This window comes from Sphaerodactylus townsendi, linkage group LG01 (assembly GCF_021028975.2).
Source record: "Sphaerodactylus townsendi isolate TG3544 linkage group LG01, MPM_Stown_v2.3, whole genome shotgun sequence".
NCBI classification, from domain to species: Eukaryota; Metazoa; Chordata; class Lepidosauria; order Squamata; family Sphaerodactylidae; genus Sphaerodactylus; species Sphaerodactylus townsendi.
In genome coordinates this window covers 81,369,469-81,394,166 of record NC_059425.1, presented here as the reverse complement: position 1 = coordinate 81,394,166, position 24,698 = coordinate 81,369,469, and the positions used below count along the sequence as shown (strand labels likewise).

The 24,698-nt window shown below is 40.6% G+C and overlaps 1 protein-coding gene across 11 annotated transcripts in view; it reads right to left on the bottom strand.

Annotated features, from left to right (window-relative positions):
• The window catches only part of CEP170 (centrosomal protein 170), a 121,303-nt gene that overhangs the window by 64,125 nt on the left and 32,480 nt on the right, over nucleotides 1–24,698 (bottom strand). For all 11 annotated transcript variants that reach the window (XM_048485207.1, XM_048485198.1, XM_048485274.1 and 8 more), the window contains exons 3-7: nucleotides 19,460–19,549; nucleotides 15,465–15,543; nucleotides 14,076–14,134; nucleotides 12,739–12,901; nucleotides 7,909–8,043 (exon numbers count right to left, since the gene is read on the bottom strand). In XM_048485207.1, coding sequence (XP_048341164.1) covers nucleotides 7,909–8,043; nucleotides 12,739–12,901; nucleotides 14,076–14,134; nucleotides 15,465–15,543; nucleotides 19,460–19,549 — 526 coding nt within the window. The remainder of the gene's footprint in view (nucleotides 1–7,908; nucleotides 8,044–12,738; nucleotides 12,902–14,075; nucleotides 14,135–15,464; nucleotides 15,544–19,459; nucleotides 19,550–24,698) is intronic.

The window sequence follows — 24,698 nt, the reverse complement described above, 5'->3', positions numbered from 1 at the left end:
ATGTACATGGTGAAGGGCATGAAACGTGTGGTGTTCAATTATCACCCGTGATCGCAAAATAATACTCACTGTTTGATTGAACGACTCATCAAAGGAACTGGGGAGGAAGCTGAAATGCTGTGGTGTAGGAGATGGAAATGTGTGGTGGTCAACTGTCAGCCACGGAATGTTCATGCAGGTGGGCAGAGTTCAGCAGTAATTTGGGGGAAGTTGAGAAAAGTGGAAGGCAGAAATGCAAATACTCCACCCATAAGAAATGCACAGAACTGCACCCGTAAGACAGTTGCGGCCGGTAACATCTTGGAGCGTCCTATTTAGGCCCTCGATACCTCATATGTGAGCCATGGTGCAGTCATGGTGCTGGGGTTCCACCATGAGGCTGAGGGAACTTGTGTTTCGCTATGTGCTGATGATAACAGCGTCTGCATGAATTTGTTCAGTCCCCCTGTAGCGGCTGCAACAGAAGGAGCAGGTTGCTGTGGTGTTGGATAGCAGGGAACCCATGGTTCACTACATGTTGGTGAGAGCGGTGAATTTCAGGGTGACAGTCAGCATAGTTCTGTACAGTGTATCTGTGAACTGAGGGGTGACATGTAGCTGGTTTCCTCACAGCGTGCCTGTGGAGTGGTGGTGTGGGTTGTGCATATGTGGCAGAAGCTTTATGGCACTGTCTGTGTGTAATGCAATGTGTAAGTTGCTTTGTGTATTTAAGGCATTGCACCAGTCGATCAAGCGTGCCTGTTGTTTGGTGGACAGTACCACAGCTGGTCGATGGGGATAGTGGAGTTAGAGCAGCAACGTAGCCGTCCCTGAAAAGTCCTATGACAGGAAGTTGTAGATGTAAATGCGGAGTACCAATCACTGTTAGAGTGACTCATCAGAGAAACTGGGAAGACAGCTGAAGTGCTTTGGTGCTCAACTGTCATACACGGAATGTTCGGGCAGATGGGCAGAGATGAATAGGAAAAACAATAAATAGCTAATATCTCGAGTTGAATTCAATATTTTTGGAAATCCTTTCTTATTGAGCGCCTTGGGTACATGAGGAACCGCTGTGCCAAATTTCAAGGGCGTAGGTTTGGCGGTTTCTGAGTTCCGTTGGCGAGTGAGTCAGTGAGTGGAATTCGATTTTTTTAATCTCTCTCTCTCTCCACACACACACACACACACACACGTGTGTGTGTGTAGATATAGATATAGATAGATAGATATAGATAGATATGAATTATACAAGCAAGGGCTGAAAAAACTGGTCCATGATAACTTGAGATCTTCCTATAAGTGACTAATGGCAATACTGAATTACTTTACTGATAAAATGGAAAACGTTTATATAATTTAAGGACTAAATACATCTGAAGCTCAGTTTTTTAAATTTTCCTCAATTAAAAAAAAAATTCACAGGTCACTGCTTTATAAATTAGATTTTTGATATATTGTACTTGGAATTGAGTTAAATGTCCAAGAAAACTGGTCCAGCATGCAGCGGCTCATTTGCTCACGGGAGGTGCCATCAGGGATCACATCATGCATGTGTTGCACCGCTTGCACTGGCTCCCAGTTGAGTTCCGAACTGTCTTCAAGGTATTGGTGTTAACCTTTAAGGCCTTACGCGGTCTGGGACCCTCATGCCTAAGGGACCATCTGGCCCCATATGTCCCACGTCGGTCTCTGCGTTCTGCAGAGGCCAATTTGCTGGATATCCCCGCCCCCTCCATGATGCGGCTGGCCTCCACTTGGGCCAGGGCTTTTACGGCCCTGGCCCCTGCCTGGTGGAATGCTCTCCCTCCAGCTGTCTGGGCCCTGCGGGAGCTAAATGAGTTCCACAGGGCCTGTAAGATCGAGCTATTCCGCTGGGCTTTTGGGGAGGCCAGCTGCTGATATATGTGCCCGTTAACAGCTAAGACCTGCTGTTCCCCTCTCAGAGGAATTTTAGAGGAGTTTAATGGTCAAACGCCATCTGCATTTTAAATTATTAAGAAACTTGAGCGCTGCATTTTAACTTGATTTTAACTTGATTATTAACATTTAGCACTGTATTTGTTTATCCACTTGTTTGTATTTATTCTATAAACCGCCTTGAGCCCCTCGGGGGAGGGTGGTATATAAGTGGAACAAATAAATAAATAAATAAATATAGCTAATTATAACAGATTACAGTGTATGCAGTAAATATGTTCAATGAAAAAATGCCTACAGGGATTTTCATATAAAACACAAAATACTAGAATAAACACACACACAATTCAAGCATAAGATTAGAATACTGTCAAGGATGATTTCTGCAAAATCCATGTACGTGTTTCCTAATGTACTATTTCTTACATATATTCATGAGCATTCACTTGAGGTTAAAAAAAAACTGAGATCAAACCTGGACCACATTTTTTATACTGGGCTTTTATACCGGCTTAGATTCAGCAGAGGATTTCTGAGAAGTGAGGGGGAGATTGACATTAGTTTCCCCTCATGCTGACCCTCAGGAACAACATTTCAGGAGGAACTCTGGGCTTTATCATGAAGGGGAATGTGGGGAAGTAAAAATTCTCTGTTAGAGAAACCATTAGACAGCACAATTTCTAGCAATTGGGGAGGGGGCGGGTTCCATTTCTGTCTCAGCGGATCCAATAATACAGATTTCAGGCAGATCCAATAATTCAGGAACATCTTTAATGCATGGGAACGCTCTTTTTGCCCACTTTTTCTGGTCCTGTATCAATGGAAATGGCAGGGTTTAACACTCCTATCCAACGACTGCTCCTTGACATAAATAGAGAAGCATCCTCCAATGACTACATTTTAAAAAGTCTGCATCTTAGACTATCAGATGCAGAAAGTGATACTATAGCATGGCAGACTGCCTTCTCATCTGAAAACTTCCAAGTACAGGCAAGTGATTTGAATCAACAGAACAGTGATTGCATAAGAACAAAGTATATTTCATATTGTCAGATGTGTGTTTGTGGGAAAGGGCTAGCACAGCAAGGGATTTTTTTAAAATTCCTACATATTTCCTCATTGAAAACACAGATTTTAAAAACATACCAACAAGGTTTCCTCCTTTTTCCAAGGGATTTAGATAAGCTTGAAAAAAGTTACCAGAGCTTTCAATCTCATCACATTTCCTCCATTCAAAAATGGAATAAATAAATATTTTATAATTTTTCTGTCTATTTTAAAATTCTGCTGTATTCTCCATCCATGGTCTCTTGCACCTGGGTGTAGCTTGAGAATTGGCTCTCTTAGACTCTTTCCATATGTCTCCCACCAATCAACAGTTGGTTCCACATCTGTATAATACACTTTAAAACATCCATAATTGTAACCTACAGATCGATGAACAGGTTTCACTTACCTGGAACTGCTGTTCTTCAAGTATTATCTGTGCAGGCACACACATTGGGACTACGCATGAGCAGGCTTGCCTCAGAATGATTGTCTTCCAGCTTAAAACCACTAGGGGACATATGAATTGTTAGAGCCATTGCAACTGTTCCCAACTTAACAGCGACATGGTCCAAAAGAACTGTACCCCTCCCCTCAAATCTACTTGAGCTGCCACAAGCACAGACTTTATGGACTATTCTGAGAACCTGCAGCAGGGCAGGTGGGAAGGAATGTATGCCTGTACAGAAGACATCCATGAACAGCAGTTACAGGTAAGTGCAACTGTTTTCACATTTGGTCTTTTGTGCAGTCCCGCACTGGTATTCTAGCAAGCTACTCATCAAGGTGCTGGAAAAAGCTCTCTGAATCACTTTCGTGGACATGGATTGCAATTCGTTTTTTCCAACCAATGCTTCTTTTCTTGCATCCAGGTCTAAGGTCTAGAGCCTGACAAATATATCAGTGGACAATTATGCTGCAGCTCTATAGATCTCCTGGATCAAAAATGGTAAAAAATGCACGCTCTCTAATAAAATGTACATAGACAACTAACGGAAATGGCACATCTGTCTCAGCATAATAAATCTTTATTCTGGACACAATCCAATGTGATAATGAGATGATGCTCTCTTCCCAATGAAAGGGCTTAAGTAGGTAATAAATAAAGCATTATCCCTCTTAAGTGTTTTTATTCTATTAAAACAAAATAATAAAGCCCTTTTGATATCCAGACTAAGCAGTTTTTATTCTACACCAGAAGTTGGGAGGGGAAAAAAAACAGGTGGAGGTGCAACTTGAAACTATTTCATGGAAAAACTGAAAGCTGGGTCTTAATACCACTCTCTTCCCAAAGATCTTATGGAACGGGTTTTGATGTGGAATCCTGCCAATTCACTAATGTGCCTAGCCAAAGTAATTTCTACTAACAGTAGGGTAAGAGGAGTTGGTTTTTATACCATGCTTTTTGCTACTGTAAGGAGTCTCAAAATGGCTTACAATCGCCTCCTCTCCCCCAACAGGCACCTTGTGAGGTAGGTGGAGATGACAGAATTTTCAGAGAACAGGGGGAATCAAACCTGGTTCTCCCCATATTACGTTTGCACTACTGTCAGGAAACAGTAGTGAATGACTCAAATGGTCTGGATAACAGATGGGTCAGAACCAATGAGAGAGACCACTGTGATACAATCACTGATGTTGGAGACCACTCAGAACATTTAGTAAAATTGTGTGAAAATATTGCTTGACCCTGTACCCGAGGATGGAAAGCTGAAATTGCTATTAAATGTAAACGGATCGATGAAAAAGCTAAAAAGCTTTGTTGGAATAAATAATCAAACATATAAGGAAGGAGATACTTCTCCTTTGGGGAAATATTCTGGGAAGTCACCCAGGCTGAGAAATGTGCCCATAAGTTTTGTGTAGCCAGGTTTCTTGCCTGCATCAAAATCTCTTTCATCTCTTAAAAGAATCTAAATTCTTGGGCATAATCTTCTGAACCATAAGGTGCAACTGTCCCAACCTGTGATGACAAAGTTGTCCTATCAACGTATAACTTAAGATCTTTGGGGATGCCACCGATCCTTTTATCAGGAGAGGGGTTTGAAGGCATTTCAAAATGCAAGTAGAATCTGAAGTTAAAGGCAGTTGTGGACCATTAATAATCACTAGAACCAACAGCCTCCACTGATGCACAGCCACTTGTATTGTATCTGGTCATGGAACTGTCTTGCTGAAATCACCCAATTTTTGCAGGTCATGACATGAAGTGCAGCCACAGCACTGCTGGAAAGCTGGGACGCCACAGAACTGTTGCCACAGAACTGATGCCGAGGATTTTAGCCAAGATTGTTTTGGATTCAACTGATGTACTGGATCCGATTCCACCTCTTCTTCTGACAGTGACAGAATGTGTAATACAGACCTTGGAAGTGGTTATGACTTCTCTTGCATTTCAGACTGCAGATTCAGTACCAATTGCGCACTATGCTGATTTGGACCCAATTTAGACAGGTCTTTCTGCTTTGCTCCTGGATTTTTTTCACCAGTGGTGCTAACAGATTCCTTGGACCCAAGGGATTGTGTCTGAGTCCAAGTCTGTTCCGGTTCTTTAATTGGAGCTGGTGGGGCAGATCTGGTTGAAGCCACTGAATGAGGCTTGGAAGGTTTTTCTGCCGCAGATTGGGGATTTGGCAGCAAGTTAGAGGACTATAATGCCCTTTCCCAAAGGGCAGCTTTCAATTTTTATGCCCTATCATTGCAGGTCCTAGGTGTAAACTGTTGACAAGCTTTATATCCTTCAAAATTACGACTCACCCAGGCATAATAGACATAGGCTAAGGTCATCAGTCTGGATCATCTTTGGACCACACTGGGCATACCTTTTTTAACAGCTTTTTTGTGCCATTTGGAAAGAATTAGCCTGCCCACTCTGAGTGAAGAATTTTCCTCTTGAACATAACACAATCAACAATATACAAATAATACAGTAAGAACTTAGAAAAGTACTGTATTACCACAGAACAATAAGCAGTAGATTTTTTCAGAGGTAAATTGATGCTAAGACAATCTGACAAATGACCAACCCCACCAGCAGCAAAAAAGGAATTGAGGGAAGGGGTACTGTTCCATTGAGCCATGTGACCATTTAGCAGTGTCCAGAGACATCTGCGGCCGCCTGAGACAAAGAAGAAGCAGAAAAAAGTTTAGATTTATACCCCAGTGTTCTCTCTTGTAAGGAGACCCAAGGTGGCTTATAAACTCCTTTCCCTTCCTCTCCCAGCACCTTGTGAGGTAGGTGGGGCTGAGAGAGTTCCTAAGAACTGTGACCCGCCCAAGATCACCAATTAGGCTTCAGATGTAGGAGTAGGGAAACAAACCTGGTTCTCCAGATTGTGGAGCGGGAAACAAACCTGGTTCTCCAGATTGTGGAGTCCACTGCTCATAACCATTACACCATATGGGCTCTCTCCTTCACTGCTCCCCATTGCAGATGCAAGGTCGGGCCAGGGACATAATTGTAAGGGCAAATGGCTCAAGTGCAGTGGCAAGAGAGAAGAAACAGTTGGGAGAGGTGAGCAGGAATGTCTGAGAGCCTCAAACTGCAGGGAGTGTGCTGGCAACCATGTTGAGTGAGCCTTAACCCAGCACCAGCAAGAGGAAGAGCCTGGAGGCCGGGGAAGGTTGGTTCCCGCAACAGAGGCTGAGGGCTGATGTGGTGTGGCAGCAGAGGCACCCAGAAAGTGGGATGGAGGGAGGGTAGTGACAGGGGTCAGGTACAAAGGAAGGGAAAGGGAGAGCATGGGCACAACCCAAGGTCCTGGATGGGCAGGAAGGGAAAGGGAGTGAACTTTCTATAAAGAGGCAAAGATAGAGAGGCCCAAAGAGGAGGAAAAGGTAGCAGTTCCTAGAAGTGGGGAATCTGCCAGTTAAAGATGAAGAGGAAATGGACTCATCCTCCTCTCCATCCACTTCTGAAGGCGACTCATCAAATGAGGAGCAGGAGCTGGCCCCAGCACTGGAGATCAGTCACACTACCTGGTAGTGCCACAGGCAAGAATTATTGCAATGACCCCAATGATTCAAACTCCCCCTATTTTATTTATTTATGTATATTTTTACCCTGTCCAAATCCAAAGGTTTCAGGGTGGGTTGCAACATAAGATAAATCACCTAAAAACAATTATATGCTGTAACAATAAAACCTGTTTAAAGAACATAAAAACCTTCTAAAATGTAAAGTGGTTTCAAGCTAGAACAATATATTTCTGAGGCAGGCCTGCTCATACACAGTCCCAATATGGGACTGCACAGAAGGCTGAAGAAAATATATGTGATTTCTTTAAAAAAGAAAGCAACAGATCAGAGACATTAAAATATATTGCCAAATCTTAAGAACTATTTTGAAAAAGAGTAGTTTTCTAAGTGATATTAACATAAACAGTATCAGAATGTTGCATTATCTGAAATATTCCAGCTTCCTGATATGTAGCTCTACTTCTACCTGCTCATCTCCACTGTCATTATCACAATTTTTTTAACCACCACCATTAGGCTGCTATCCAGGAATGAACCAGTCAGATGAAATAGTTTCCATTACATCTGAAGTAGATACATAAGATTTCATTAAGAGAATACAAAAGAGTAATCAACCAGTTCCTCAATTTGACACAACATCAAAAATAGATTGAAATAATAAAAACAGTACATTTGATGATACTGTTCCTCCTGAATGGTCTCCCATGAGGGTGAAAAGCTGCACGCAAAATTGCAACTGGGACCTCACAGTACACAGGCATTTTCTCTTCTTTCTCTTCATCCCTCAACTGAGCATTGTGTTAGTTTGCAAGAATTTTAAGACCAAGTTTATTCTTTGCTGCACTACTGACTTGATTTTCTTAGAAGAATTAACAGTACAACAATGATGGACCTGTCATACATGGGAGGTACCATATTAAAACATTCCATGCCTGTGAAATGAAAAAAAACGTTACAAGACAATTTATTTTCTGTGTAACTTACCTGAAACTCCAGTTTCTTGTATTTTCTCTTCAGGTTTACTATCTTGTTTGCAGCCATTTTGTTCTTCAGTTTCATCATCACCCCACCATGATGGTTGCCCATATAAAGGTGTGCCCCGAGGCATGGCAGAAAGATCTGTATAAAGCAAAACAAATTTGTTCCATCAAACAAGAACAACAACTTTTACTAATATCCCCTGAAATGTGTTACTAATTCTGCTTTTTGTTACTTTTGTAGACCATTCACAGGAATCCAAAGCTAGGCTTGGTGTCATATAAAAAAAAAAGGAGAAGAATCTAGTGTGGTTAGGCTATGATCTGGGAGACCCAGGCTCAAATCCCCACTCTGCCATAGAAGCTTGATGGGTCTAGTCCAGGGGTCTGCAACCTGCGGTTCTCCAGATGTTAATGGACTACAATTCCCATCAGCCCCAGTCAATTGGCCATGGTGGCAGGAGCTGATGGGAATTGTAGTCCATGAACATCTGGAGAGCCGCAGATTGCAGACTCCTGGTCTAGTCTATCTCACAGTGCTGTTGTTGCAAGGATAAAATGAGGCGGAGGGCAGGGAGAACGACATTATAAGTCACTTTGGGCCTATATTGGAAAGAAAAGTGAGGTATAATTTATTGATTTGGACATTAAGAACACAAGATAACAGCTAGCTTTTACTTTGATGGACAACAAAATAAACTGTGAGTCTGTTACACAGTCTTCCCTCTGTGATACACCTCTGAAGACGCCAGCCACAGATGCAGGCAAAACGTTAGGAACAAGATCTACCAGACCACGGCCACACAGCCTGGAAAACCCACAACAACCAGTTGAATTCGGCCGTGAAAGCCTTCGACAATACAAAATGTGAGTCCTTTTACTCAAAAGTAGCTATGAGTCCTAAAGCGGGAAACAAAAAAACCCCTCATGTTCATTGTTAACAACGTGTAAAGAATATTTTCTAATCTGATTTGTTAAATTGATATTCATCTACCAAAGTACTTCAGCTTCACGTTCACAGCAATCCTGACAGCTACTCTGTAAAGTAAGATGGTTGTACATAATATATGAAGGTTTTTTAAAAGAGAAAATTAAGTCATCATAATGAACTATTAACAGTTTCTCATATTTCCCAAGTGGGACATGAAACATATTAATACAGAATAGTTAACATTCTTCTAAACTTTTAATCATTAATTATCTGCAAGTCTGCCATGTCTTCCTACTTTCTTTGAACCTTAAAATGTACATTGTGCTTAGTATCTAATCTAATTAAAGTTTGAAACATCTCCTGGATTTCATTTCACGTCTTGACATCTCTTATGCCCTTCCACATTATTTTCCATTTACAACATCCAGCCTAACTAAGAGTTCTAGGCAACTTAAAAGCGACCGCACTTGGAGTACTGTGTTCAGTTCTGGTCGCCACATCTCAAAAAGGATATCAAAGAGATAGAAAAAGTGCAGAGAAGGGCAACGAGGATGATTAAGGGATTGGAGCACCTTCCTTATGAGGAGAGGCTGCAGCGTTTGGGACTCTTTAGTTTGGAGAGGAGACGTCTGAGGGGGGATATGATTGAAGTCTATAAAATTATGCATGCGGTAGAAAATGTTGACAGAGAGAAATGTTTCTCTTTTTCTAACAATACTAGAACCAGGGGGCATTCATTGAAAATGCTGGGGGGAAGAATTAGGACTAATAAAAGGAAACACTTCTTTACGCAAACTGTGATTGTTGTTTGGAATATGCTGCCACAGGAGGTGGTTATGACCACTAACCTGGATAGCTTTAAAAAGGGCTTGGACAGATTTATGGAGGAGAAGTCGATCTATGGCTACCAATCTTGATCCTCCTTGATCTCAGATTGCAAATGCCTTAGCAGACCAGGTGCTCAGGAGCAGCAGCAGCGGCAGGCCATTGCTTTCACATCCTGCATGTGAGCTCCCAAAGGCACCTGGTGGGCCACTGCAAGTAGCAGAATGCTGGACTAGATGGACTCTGGTCTGATGCAGCAGGCTAGTTCTTATGTTCTTATGTTCTTGTTGACTACTACATGACATTATGGTAAATTCTAAACAGGTATGATATTACTATTGTTTTTGCATTTCTTTCTAATAGATAGGTTGGATAATGCCAAGGTCTTTTAAGATAGTGAGTCTTTCCATCCCTCCCTATAACCACTCTTCTTAAGATCAGTAATGTTTCAAAACAGGCACATGAGTTCTCAGGCTTTGAATTTTTAGTATCACATTGGTCTACAAGGCTTTCTGATCATTCACAGCCTTGGAGTTCTACTGGATCCAACTTTACTACAGGAGAAGCAATTTAATACAGCTACAAAAAAGGTTTTTTAAATAGACTAGCCCGTAAGATAACCATTTAACTTGATACTATTGACCTGGCCCACCTGGATCCATGCTGAAGTAACATTGACAGTAGACTACTGTAATGTACTGTATAGTGGTCTTTCCTCACAATCAACTTGGAAGCTCCAACAGGCCCAGAACGTCATATCTTGGATATTAGTAGGAGTTAGATGGAGTGTGTGTATTACTTGGTAACTCTGAGGGAAGACTAGTTGCTTGATTACTTCTCCCTGCTTCAAAGCGCTGGCTGAAAAGTACTCACGAAATAGCAAGCCATTTAACCAGAAAAATCTGACCGGGTTGTTGTCTCTTGAAACTACAGAAGGAAAAGTTTTTTTATTTTCTCTCTCACTTCCTCAAGGGTAGGACATGATTTTTGGGCATTCTTAAACTGTTCAGAGGCAGTGTGATTAAAACCTTCTGGGAAGCTTGGAAGGGAAGCCTCTGCTTGTGAATCTCTGCTCTCGCCTATGGGCTTGTCCCCCCCCCCCCCCCCCGCCTTTGCATTCCCAGACATCTTTTTTGTCTGCCCAACCAATTTCTCTCCTTTCTGGTTTTCACTCTGCTTTGTTTGTTTCCCTACTCCTACATCTGAAGCCTACTGGGTGATCTTGGGTGGGTCACAGTTCTTAGGAACTCTCTCAGATTTGGAACATGAGAATTCTCCTTTACACTATGACCCTAATTTCTCAAATTGAAGCTGCTGGCGGCAAAATCTGCCTCACTGTATATATTTTGTAGGTTAAAAAATTTGTATTAGATATTTATTTTTATCATGCATGTGTTATATATGATTTTTAAAATTCTTTTATAATTTGTAACTATGTGTTCTGTGCTGAAAATTTTGTGGTCAAAAGCCCCCCAAATTTCAGCTAAAGGGAGGCATGTGAAGAATGTGTACTTTGCTGAATTTCATATATTAACTTAGCATAACAGCAGCCATTTTACTAACAATTTTTGTAAGAGTAAAATGGGTCTCTTTCTCTCTATCCCTTATAATGTTCAGCTGGTAGTTCCTGACACCTAGGTGTTCAAGTCCACGATGACAGTGGAAGAGTTAATTGGACTTTGAATTCCAATGTTAACTCCTTAGTTTATGATTCATGGCACCTGCTTTAGATAACATAACCTCAAATTCTTTCAGCTCCGCTAATTAATTGAGGTCTTTTGGTTGGAGGGTTTAGGCCATGTGATACCTAGCCTTCCCTATAATCAGAGGTGGGATGCAGCCTATTCACACCTATTCGGTAGAACCAGTTACTAAAATTTTCTCAGTTTGGAGAACTGGTTATTAATGATTAACTCCGCTAGGGACAAGGGGGTAATCTCTGTTCCTGGGTACAACAAATCTCGTCAAGTGGGGGATGCAAAATCACTCCCCAGGGCCCTCTGCGGCCCCCTGCCCCCCTTGGCACCCCCCATGTGTGTATGAACTGTATGAAATAATGCAATATATAGTAATTCTATTTTTTTTTGTTCATTGGTATAAAGGTTGGGAAAGTATTATAGGTAAAGATTTTTCATTTTCTTTTTTCCCTTTGAAATTTATATTAGAAAGAGGAGTTTAAACTACTCTTTTAGATTAAGGATTTTGGATCTCTCCCTCTGTTAGTTTTCTTTCAAGTGGAATAGATAAAGTAGTTTGTTATAGGAATCTGAAGGGGAAGTAGAAAGTAGGGACGGAGGGAAATATGGGAAGGAGGGAGGCAATATAGGATGTTTTAGTTGGGGGGGTTGAGAGTGATAGACAATTATATATGTTTGTAATATGTTAACAATTGTAAACAGTTTTGGTTTCTCACCTTACTTATGTTATTATTTAAAATCAATCAATATAATTATATAAAAAAGAAATAATACACTACCATACGGTATATTGCTTTTTTAATACTTTAAGCAGTCATTATTTGAATCTAGAGGCGGGGCGAAGGTTTACTTCTTTGTTCCTGGCTAAGTATGATTTTTCCTGCTTCCTTCTATGTAACAAAGGTGGCGCTACCATGAATTGTATGGACATAACAATTTTGACCTTTTTGTATTTTTATTATTAACAGCAGCTTTTCAGATTCTGCTCTGCACTATCTGTGAATGCCAATGTAGACGTCACTAACCCGCATTCCTTTTTGAATGAATACAAAATAATTTTCTTTAAGTGAACTGTGTCCTGTTTGATTCAGAAAAGAACTCACACATTATGGTACTAAAGGGAGGTGCTCCTTTAAGTCTTGACACTGTTTTATGCAGGTAATAGGTCACACTGTACAAAATGGTCCAGAAACTTACTTGGATAAATGATTAAGGACTGTGGTCTACATTGCTGTACCTAGTTTGCAATAAGTAGGATCACACTATGTAATTTTTGTATCGCTTAATGCATCAAGTTTACAGATTTGCTTTGTTTCGACATCCCTCAATTTTCAGAGCAATTAAATGTCTCGACAAAAATTCTGAAGGACTTTATTTCTCTCACCTGTAGATTTATCTTCAGATTTTAGTGTCTCCACAGCTTTGTGGTGTACTTCGGCAATGGCATCTTGTACTTTTTGCTCCACAGTTTTGGCACCGGTTGACTTAGAACCCTCTGCCTCTGAGGATTTTTGGGATAACTGAAGCTGACTTGTAAACTTCTCATGCTAAAGAAATCCCATCAAACAAAGGCAAACCCCCCCGAAGTTAGGGAGATAGAATAAACTAATTGCAATATTACAATTTTCAAGAGAAATGTGTATTTGGGTAACTCATTGCCATGGAAAAGAGCATCACCATATCCCATCTGCCCCAAAGGAAGATGACGCCTCCCAAAACTAGTTATATTCATATATGTCTCTATGTGAATTTAAGATGACCCCGCTCTTTTTCTTGATGGCACACTGCCAAAACCCCCCACAGTCTTTAAAATAAACAGGACAATCAGGGCTGGTTCACTAATTATTAGCTCACACAAGAGTGTCTTGAGAAGCATGTATGAGGAAGCATTTTATAATAATTCTCTCCACTGGAGGCTATTTATGAAGCTTCCCTGATTTGAATTATCATATAGCCCATGTACTACTTCTAAGTAGAAATACAATACCAGTTGAGATAAATTGAACTTATGTATGAAACAGTATTGCAGCAGCAGTCCCACATAGTTCCTATGTGTTTGCATGGAGGTTAGGACCAATCAGCCTCTAGCATCACAGTCCAATACAGCAACACCTTCTTTTAATATTTTGTGAGAAAGAGTGAACACACACACACACAGACACAGACACAGACACAGACACACACACAGGCTCTCTGGGCCACAGTCTGGGAAGAGACAGAGATTCCATATGCTGCCCTAGTCTTCCATTTCTTTCCAGATTGCTCTTTTCCCTTCCCTCGAGACACTAGAGGAACAGAGCATGGAAGCTCTCCTGGGCCCTAGGTAGTCCCTGTGGTTCCATTCCCTTCAAGTAAGTATCGCAAGATGCCCCAAGAGCATTAGCATGGCAACTGCCCCAATATGAAGGGTAGCTTGACTTAGACACCCATCTCTAGAAGCTGAATTGGTCCTGTTAGTTCTGATTGGTGATTGGTGTCAGCTGATTGGTGTCAGATTCTTGTGCTCTGTTCTCCAGCTGGCAGGGTTGGCCAGACATTGACCCATGGTGAGCACCATACCCCTTGGGACAGCATCAGACTATAGACATGCCTTCTTCAGCTCTGATCATGCCAAAGAACTACCACATAGTCCTCTCACATACAGGACAGAGAACATGAAAAGAGTGCTACAGTACAGTACTACAAAAGGTATCACAATCTTTAAAATGTAAATGTATTTACCTTAAGTGCTTCTTCAGGGACTCTCAATTCTCCTCTGACTACAGTAAAAAGATTAGTATGTGTAATGTGATAAGGAAACTACATTGGAAATATCATTAATTGTTTTTAGTAACACTATTTTTGGAAGAAATACTATAGCAGTTTCAATTTTTTACAAGATACAATCGTCTCTATTTATGATAGCACAGTTATTGCAGCTAAAAAATAGACATAAGTAAAGAATCATATGCAAAGCTACATCACACTTTTTTCACTTAAATTGCATTAGATTTTTTTCTCCCACAGCTAACTGTTAACATCAGTAACAATTTCCTTTGACTAGCATATACACCTATATTGTCAATTTGAATCAAGAAATTCATATGACCTTTCATACGTTATGCAAAAGACAACAGACTTCTGACACCTTAGACGTATTAGTCTGTATATGCAACAGAATGGAAAGAGGCAGTAGTGGGATTCAGCAGGCTTGCACCATGTCGGCAGAACCGGTTTTTAAAATGGTGCTTGTAAACAACCAGTTGTTAAATTATTTGAATCCCACCACCGGAACCGGTTGTTAAATTATTTGAATCCCACAGAGGGAGAAAAAGAAGTACAATTGTGCTCAATTCTCTCTTATTGCACTTCTGGTGCTATGCATATAAAGGAACTTGTGTGAGTGAAATGTGCAACCTCCAAATGTGAAGAATAGCTAACAAATATCACCTTTGCAAGTGCCTCTTCTAAAATTAAACTTTTGTTCTGCACTTTGTTACACTGTAACATACAAAGGTGCTCTAAGTTCTAAAAATAGTTTGAAAAATTATTCTAACAATTGAGGATTTCCAGTTCCATGTGAAACACTTTAAGTGCACCAATGAGTTATCAGCCAAGGTCAACAATCATGTTTTTCATTGAAGAGACCCAGGTTTGAACCCCGACTCTGCCATGGAAACCTGCTGGGTGATCTTGGGCCAGTCACCCTCTCAGCCTACTCAACTCCACAGGATAGTTCTGATGATAATATGTGGAAAAGGGAAGAATGTTGTAAGCCACTGGGGAGAAAAGTGGGGTATAAATGAAGTAAATAAATGAGTTACATACATTTGCCGCCGAAACAATAAATGTTGTAGTTTTTTTGCTCTTTTTTAGGCTCCTCATGTGGTCCTTTATAGTCAACGAATTGTTCATATGTTTCATAGGAAATGCACAAGGCAATATCTATTGTTCATTATTAAAGTGTAGCTTCCAACTGTTAGTACAGTTACTGACAATATAATTAAGATTCACATGGAACAATTTCTAAAAAGAGTACACAAGCCGGTGTGTAAATGAAAGAACATGGCAAAACACTACAATATTTTAACAAGAAAATAAGCCAGCAGAAATATATTATAGAAAGGATATCATAACCAAATCTCAGTTTATCATCAAGTTTTAAGGTTCTGTATGTCTGTTCAGGAATCCTCACATCGTTCACGAATGTCTGAAAAAAAACCCCACAACAGTGTTAATATTTTCTACAGGTACAGAAACTCTTCATATGAATCCTGTTTTCTTCATATATCGACAGAATAATTTTATTCACTTGGTAAAGATAACATTTTATCCTATTTGCACAAGGAAAAAAATTAAGGAAGATATATGAATGGAACTGGATTTACTGCTGGTATCTTAGTTGTTTTATTGGTCGGCTTATAACCTGAAAATGATTGTGTGTGTGTGTGTGTGTGTGTGTGTGTGTGTGTGTAATTATTATGGTAGATTTCACAGCTGCCAGATCTTTAGCTGGTTGTTGGCCTTCATTACAGTTCGAGCCTCATCCAGAGGCCTAGGAAGTTGTAATGTATCGGCGTAGTATTCGTGCAGATCCTAGCAGGACTGCCTTCTGAATTTGACAGATGTTAATTTTGTCAATTCGAAGATGTTTCAAGTGCTGCCCTAGTGTTCTCGGGATGGCACCCAGCGTGCCGACTGGGACGACCTCAGCTGGTTTGTGCCATAGACGCTGAAGCTTGATTTTCAAATCGTGGTATCTAGTGACCTTCTCGTGTTCTTTTTCAATGACCCTGCTGTCCCCGGGGACTGCTATGTTGATGATGCTCACTTTCTTGTCCTCGATCATGGTGATGTCCGGTGTATTGTGTTTCAACACTTTGTCTGTTTGGATTCGGAAGTCCCACAGGATCTTGACCTTCTCATTTTCCATTACTTTCTCTGGACAATGTTCACACCAGTTCATGATGATGATGGTAGATTTCACAGCTGCCAGGTCTTTAGCTGGTTGTTGGCCTTCATTACAATTCGAGCCTCACCCAGAGGCCTAGGAAGTTGAAATGTATCGGCGTAGTATTCGTGCGGATCCTAGCAGGGCTGCCTTCTGAATTTGACCAACGTTAATTTTGTCAATTCGAAGATGTTTCAAGTGATGCCCTAGTGTTTTTGGGATGGCGCCCAGCGTGCCTATTACCACTGGGACAACCTCAGCTGGTTTGTGCCATAGACGTTGAAGCTCGATTTTCAATTCATGGTATCTAGTGACCTTCTCGTGTTCTTTTTCAATGACTCTGCTGTCACCGAAGACTGCTATCATCATCATCATCATCATCATCATCATCATCATCATCATCATCATCATCCCTATTTCACATAAAGATGATAGTAAATTGTAAATTCCTCTGCCACAGAACAAAGCACGCTGGACTTTCTTTATTGTGGAATGCTCTGCCTGGGTTCTAGTGCCTACCTAACCCTGATCCCCCATCCGTTTGAAGGCAAAAATACATTTTGGCATACATCAATAATGCTCCAAATAATGGTTTTGACAAAGGAATTTCATAGAAATGAATGATAATTCTCATATTCATTCAGGACTATATTTTAATGCAGAAGCATACAACTTTCTCAATTGTTGCACCTCAACTGATTGTACTATCATGCTTTTATGGATGAGAGTTTAGAATACCTGATGTGTATTTTATGCTACTGCACACCCTGGCTTCTTTTAATGGCAACTTTTAATGTCATGTTTTAATAGCTTTATTGTTGCAGTTGTAAAGAGACTTGAGCAGATCTCTGGAAAGGCTGCATATAAATTTTTCTAAATAAATAAGATAAAATAATACGGCCTACATCACATAAGTACCATTTACAACATGACAACTAGAGAAATATATTATCAACTCTGGAATATGAGCTGCTCCAGTAATAAGTACACATATTTTCTAATATATATTCTTTACCATTATGTCTTGTATTCTTACCTCACAACCCAATCACAGTTGCTGATTTTAAATATCAGTCAATTTTTAGTTTGCTTAATATCAGTCAGCTTTTAGTATGCTTAAATTATCAAGCCTCTTGTGAATCCAAGCAAACAGCCAATCATTTTGAGGTCTTGGCCTCGATGGTCACAAGTGTGATTACATCAAACCCTGAAGTGACAACAGGGGAGACGAGTGGTATTTCAGCAAAACTTTCTTAGTGGTATTTCGGCAAAACAATAGGGGAGTGGTATTTTGGCAAAACTTGGTGGTAAAATACCATAGAAGTTTTGCCCGAATTCCAGTGTGTCTCCCTTGTTGTTTGTGATATGATGTTATTTTATAGGTGACACTGAGGCCAAGGCCTCAATTTAAGCCTGGTAAGAGCTCATCTCCCTTGCTAGTGGTCAAGAGGGATCTGACAACCCTAACTGTAAACCTCTCACACACAAACGGTGGTGGATTTTGTTCATAAGGATCCCCTTATTCTTAGAGGGCATTTGAAACAAATAGCAAGATGCTGAGGGAAGATGGGAAAAGCTTTACTCCTCCATCTCCTTCTGTAAGCTTATCCACTTGAGCCATCTCCATAACTGTATTTAGCTCAATGCTATTAACATGTTTCTTCTATGGCTATTTCCGCACAGCCAGAGAAGCAAAGCTGCATCGCTTCGCATGAATGGCCCCGCTGGCTGCACAGCTGGCGGAGCAGGCTCCGCACAGCCCCACAAACACCTCCTTACCTCCTCCTGGCTTCTGTCACTCTGTGGAGGTCAGGGGACACGCCCCCATGGCAAGAGCAACGACTGCAGGGACGGAGGCCAGGAGGCGAGTCCCCTGGTCTCCATAGAGCAACGGAAGCCAGGAGGAGGTAAGGATCTGTTTGGGGCCAGTGCAGGGGAAACGCTGCCTTCCACCTGCTGCTGTTCGCATTTTTGCACTGCTTGGGCAGCACGAGCACGGTGCAGCTGTGATGCAGCAGCACCTGCTGTGCGGACAGCACCCCAGGAACGGTGTTTTTACTGTCCATAGGGCACTGTTATTGGGTTGTGCAGAAACAGCCTATGATTAGCATATTTGTTTTTATAATATTTTAGTGTATTTTTATGACAGAAAAAACGAACATGGAGAGGGAAACACAAGTGAACCAGCCACTCTATTACGTACAAAAAAGGCAAATATTACATATAACTAAGTTGACATCCTGTCCATACCCTGATGTTAATCTTACCCATACATTTAATAATTTATTTACTTAACATCAAGACCAACATATCTTTATTTTTTCTAAACATTTTCTAAATAAAAGAAAGGAAAGACTTATCTCTCTAATTCAGTTCCCCAGCTTCAGAGGTTTTTTATCTTAAGTTCCACAATCCATCACTTATCTCCTATCTCTTAACATAAATTTACAATTCAAACCTTATTTATCTTTAATCTTTTATGAACAAATTCACTTCACCATTTTATTAACACTTAGTTATACAACTAGGTATTCTTAAGTAAGATCTTTTTAAATTTTCTTAGAAATTACTTTAGCACTTGCTGTTGACGTGATCATTTGCAGTTGGCCTTTGTAAAAAAGAGAAGCCCTTCCCATTTAAGCTATGTGAACATTATTTGGTTCTTTCTTAAAACATCCACAAAAATGGAAAGTTTTTCCTTTTTTGTAAGATACTTAAATGTATTTCTTTCATCACAATGATATCTTTGACTTCCATCTTGATTTTCTATTAGCCTCTAAAACTTGGCTTTCTGTTTCTTTTGTATGGAAGAATATAACAATATCTCTACACAATCCTTTCAGTTTTGGGTTTTGAAGTTTTGGATCAGCATATTTATTAAAAGATTTAAGTTTGCTTTCAGAATACTGATGTAAGCCATTACATTAAAGCCCTCAGAAATGACCCTCTCAAACAATACCAATTTATACTTTCCAAAAAAGTAAGAGACACAAAACCCACTGCTGTACTTTTAGATGGAAAGGAGCAGCAATGGGAAGTACTCATGACTTTGCAAGACTATAAGCTTGCACAACAAAGACATACAGAGACTGAACAAATACTTATTGTATCACTTCTGGGTTTAATAAAATGAACGTTAATTCTTAAAAAAGAAATTGAAACATATTTAACTTACCCCATTTAGACTGCCTAAATCTTTCACCAAGTGCTCATCAGTTGAGGAATCATAGTTAACTACAGCATGCTGCTTGTCCACACTACGTGACTGAAATATTTATAATAAAAGTATATTTAAAAAGTGAAGTGATAATAAGTAATAATCACTTCAAAAATACTAATGCAAAATTAAGAAAATTATAACCAAATTAGCAATGAAAGAGACAAGAGAAAGAAAGAGACAATCCATTTGCCCATAACACCTGACATAATAAAATTACTGGAACAGGTATTCATGCTGCTAAAACAATCTGTAGAGATGATGTGGATTCCAGGAAGCCCAATAAAGAAAATGGTGTTATGGTCAAATCTGAGGGAGAAATTATTTTGGACAGCTACCTGCTCTTCATCTTTAATGGCAAAGTCAGAATTGTTGTTCAGCTATTTTGACAGCCATTGGAACCAAATTTCTGGACAATAACTGATTTAACAGAAAGAGAAGAAGCTCTCCAAATAGTTATGTCATAGACAATAAATGTAGCAAAGAGGATAAATGTCAAGTCCGTGCCTCTTTTCTTTCAACCATGCAACTATACTGAAGATACTACAAATTAAAAAGGGTTAGCAATTGGAAGTTTACAATTTACAATATGATCCAAATCATTCAAAGAAAATGAAGTTTTTCACTTAACTGATTAAATGAAAGGAACAGTTAAACAATTACAAAATTGTGGATGGTTTCATTTGGATGCCTCTAGTTCCAAATGAAAATATCTCACCACTAGGTGTTTGGATGTACCTGTAGGACAACATTTATATAATACATGTGTGGGGAACAAATTGTGTGTATATACACACACATAAATAAAATTTTTGTTTCTGTATATGAATTTTATAAATCTGTAAATACTCATGACTAATACACACGGAAGACAAAGGGGTATTTCATGTGCTCTGCCCACAACGTCTGTGGGTAAATGATGGAGCTGTCAAAAGTTCTTGAACTACACACATATGTAAACAAAGCTTCCTTGTTATCCCCAACTTCAAGATATAACAGATATGCAGAAATTCAAACCATCCCTAATATATACATATTTAATATCCATCTGTAAATAAAGCTTGGCACATACCTGTAACTGCAGTTCACTGAGTGGGTTTTTGTGCAGACACAAATTAGAACTGTGATTGTGGAGGTCAGTCATGGAAAGATTTACAAGCTTTCTGTCTCTGCTCTGCAGCTTTGAAGAGCACTCATTCCCCTTCCTCATTCTTGGGGCAGGAATGGCCATATGATGGAAGGAGGAAGAACCCTCAGTGCTCCTACCACCACCACGGTCTGGCAAGAAGACTCAGACAAGCAAATGTAGAAAATCAGGGAAGAAAATCAGTGAAGAACCACTTTCTCCTGATGAAATTTGGTGAAAGGTTGATCACACCTGAGAGCCTGCAGGTCCCCTGATCTCCCTAGCAGACGAAATAGCAGTAAGGAAAATGACAAGAGTGAAAAGTCACAAGACGTCATAGTTTCAAAGGGGTGACCCATTAAGTTTAACCAGCATCAAGGTTCACTGGGGCTCTGGTTTTTTCAGAGAAGGGTACAAGTTCTGAAATCCCTTGAGAAACCTCTCGCAGAGAAGATGAGCAAACAGGGAAAAGGAATCAAACCCAAGATGAGACACTTAAATAGCTGAAAGGTAAACTTTAATACTGAAGGTAGAGAGAGTCTTTGAGGTGAAGGAGATAATAAAAAACACAAGGTAAGTCTCCTTAATTTAGTGCAAATCCAGAATAGGGCTCTTCCATCAGACTTATTATCAATCAGGAAACAGCAGGAGAATAACTCTGACACCATCTGAACAGAAGGTATTTTCCTGACTGCCCCTTTAGAGAGCAGAGACTATACTTCCTGCAACAATGGGAGTAGGTGTTGAAAGGCACACTGGGACTCAGAGAAAACTGACAACATAGATGGTAACCCAGCTTTATTACAGACCATACACAATTGTCATTGGTAATGCTTTCCCAGAATGGAACAAAATGGGACAGCCTATTCAAAAACAAATCATCATACAGTCAGATTGTAGAATTTTTCCACTTAGGCTGACTCCTGGAAGGAGACTTCACTGAACTCTTTCCCTTTTGTCATGGGGTGAACCTTTTGGATTGGGAATGTAAAAAAATAGAACAACCTTGGTTCTGCAGCTGACCACTTGAGTAAGGCTGCTTGTACTCTCAGTTGTAAAAGAAATGGCAAGAAAAATACCTCTGTTTCCTAGTTTGGGATTGGGGAGTAATATGCAGGCATTTTGACGTGAAAGTCTCCTTGTGGAGTTAATGGAGGATATCATCCATCTCTTCATTGAACAGAGAGAGGCCATCAAAGGATAGGTCCTCAATTTAATTCTTGGTGTCCATGCCAAGCCTAGATGACTGGAGCCAAGAATATCTGCGTAAGGCTAACAAAGAGGCTATAGCCATGGAAGCTGAGTTGCTAATATGCCCAGCGGCATTAATTTGCAGTTTGTTGAGATGAACCCCTTCAAGGTGAGTCTTCTTGACAAGTTCCCTAGAATCATCTGGCAACAAGACAATACAGGAGACCCTCTTGTCCTACAGAAAAATTTGGTAGTGGGACATAGTTACTATAAAGGCAGCCACCTTAGCCTCCAGGGCAGTGATTGAATAAAATTTCTGACCAACCAGGAGAATTTTCCTCCCCTTTTTATTTTAAGGGGAAGACTAGCTAGCACTTCTGTTATGGGACAGGACAATGTACACAATCGTGGTGTTTGGCTGTGGATGCCTGAAAAGGAACTTATAAAGGTTCTTCGATTTCTTATTAAAAGTCGACCCAGTAGTGGGCTTTGACCAACCAGCTCTTGCCAAGGTTAAGAGAGATTTGGCAACAGGCAATGCAACGAGATTACTGTCCTGGGTATCCAAGGCATCAGTGATCTGATCTGGTGTCTCTAGTGGAGTAGATTGGAATGGCTAGTGATGAGCTTTGGTCATATGGGCCAATTTCTATGAAAAGCGACACAAGTCACCTGAAGTTGACGTAGCAATTGTCCACTAATCAAATTCTTGGGGGCAGGCATGGAAGAGGATGAACACCTATCAAAATCCTGGTCCAGATCACAATGCTCTTTAGAAACCAATCTAATAGACTGTCCCATTGGTGCTGAACAGGTCAGTTCCAATGGATCTTGGCATCAAGTGGTTGCTGTTGAAGCGGCACCATGGCACAAAGATGTGACTGGAGAATGTTCAGACACTGAACATTGCAGTTCCGTTCGGGTCCGACAAGAGGAGTGCCGAGAAGAGAATTAATAACGAACGCAGGGTCAGTTCCAAGAATCAACAGGGCACAATGTCGCTACTGGAAAATTCTCCAACACTGACCTCCTAAGTTCTAATTGGTTCCGATAAGAGGGACCCACAGACTTGGACCAGCAGGAAGGTGACAACTGATGATGGGTACAGGATCAATCCGACGACACAGAGTAGTGACTATGGCTAATTTAACAGATCTGGAGACAAATGAAAATCTCGGTTTTGAGAACAATGGGAAGAAACAGGCAACTTTCGAGATGAATGCTTTGGTGGTGATGTATCTCAATGGTGGTAACAGCAATGAGAGCAATCACTTGACAATGAAGAGGTTGGGGACAGGCAACGCAAGTGACGATGATCCTACGGCTCCCAAAAATGAAGAAGAGTCTGGAAATATGGGTAGAACTACAGAGGGAATTGTGGTCAATGATCTCCATACTGAGGTAGTTGAGGTCTAGGCCCTGGCTATGGCATCTGAGCTGGCTGTTGGCAGAAATTCTGCATTGTCATCAGAAGCATGGATTGGAGTCAAAGCTTCTGATTCAAGGGGAATAGTTTGCATCAGAAGCAGGAGGTCTGTTGGCAATGAATGCCTAGACAACAAATGAATATGGCTTCTCAGAAGCAAAGCACTTTGAGCCAATGTGACAGAGTCAGCATGAGAACTCAGTGGTGACAGGATTGGGCATTATGGAGAACTCAGCAATGATGGAGTTACTTTAATGGCAAGAGTCCACAGACATCAAGTGTCAACGGCAAGTCAACAAATGGTTCAACAGCGACCGCCTGATTGGACTATGCCCTCTTGGGGTAGGAGAGGACCTCTACAGTGATCTTGATGGTGACCAGCAGCAATTTCTGCTTTTATCCACTGATTTTCTGGTCAGGGAAGAAGACTTTTTGGATGAATGGCTTTTTGGCCCTTGGTCCTCATTCTTCTTACAGTCCTTCTTTTGAGGGATCTGAGGCATCAAGGAAGTACAGGTCTTGCAGGAAACTGGAATATGTGTCTCACACAGATGGTAGAGGCATTTCTTATGACCATCAGTTTTTGCCATTTTAGAAGAGCAGATAATATACTTCTTACCTTCTCACTATTTGAAGGAAAAAATATCTTATAGGTCGTAAGAACTGTGATGAGGTGAAGAGCCAGGAGAGCTGAAGAAATAACATTTTTCTTCCATGGAGACAAAATAAGAACTGGGGGAGTAGCATTTCTCCCCTGCCCTGCCCAACATGTGACCACATTTCTCCCCTGCCCTGCCCAACATGTGACCACTTGAGTGGGAAATTTCCCACCGAAAGGAAGGGGAGGGGAGTGAGTGCTTCTCAGAGCTGAAAAGCAAACACAGAAAATTGTAAATCTTTCTGTGGTTGGCCTGCACAAGTGCAGTCCCAATGTGGGGCTGCGCAAAATACCCAAAAACTGGAAAGAGTAACTAGGATTAGCATTGTAATGTTCAATCAAGAGTCTGGAATAGGACTGCAAGGAAATAACAGGCAAGCAGGAAAGAAGGTCAACTGGGAAGGCTATAGGACAGATAGGAAGGTGCATGCGCGGCCCCACATAAACACTCGCATGGAACTCTTTTGTCCAGGTAAAGATCGAACAACCTAGACATAATTATTATAGACAAGCCAATAAGAACTAATGGAAACAAGGTTACACAGAAGGATGGAAAAAAGAATACTGTGTTTCTCATCTTTCATGTCAACTTTGGAGTGTCTCACTACTCATTTATGATCAGCCTAGTTGCTATATACCTTATGAATGACAAGATCAACTACCTGGACCACAAGATGCTAAATACCAGGGTGGGCCTTACCTGGAGATGTACAGACAGGGGAGAACAGACTCTTATGGATCACTTCAGTTACCTACATTGTGCTATGGAATGAGTCTTGCTGTTGGATCCTGCATT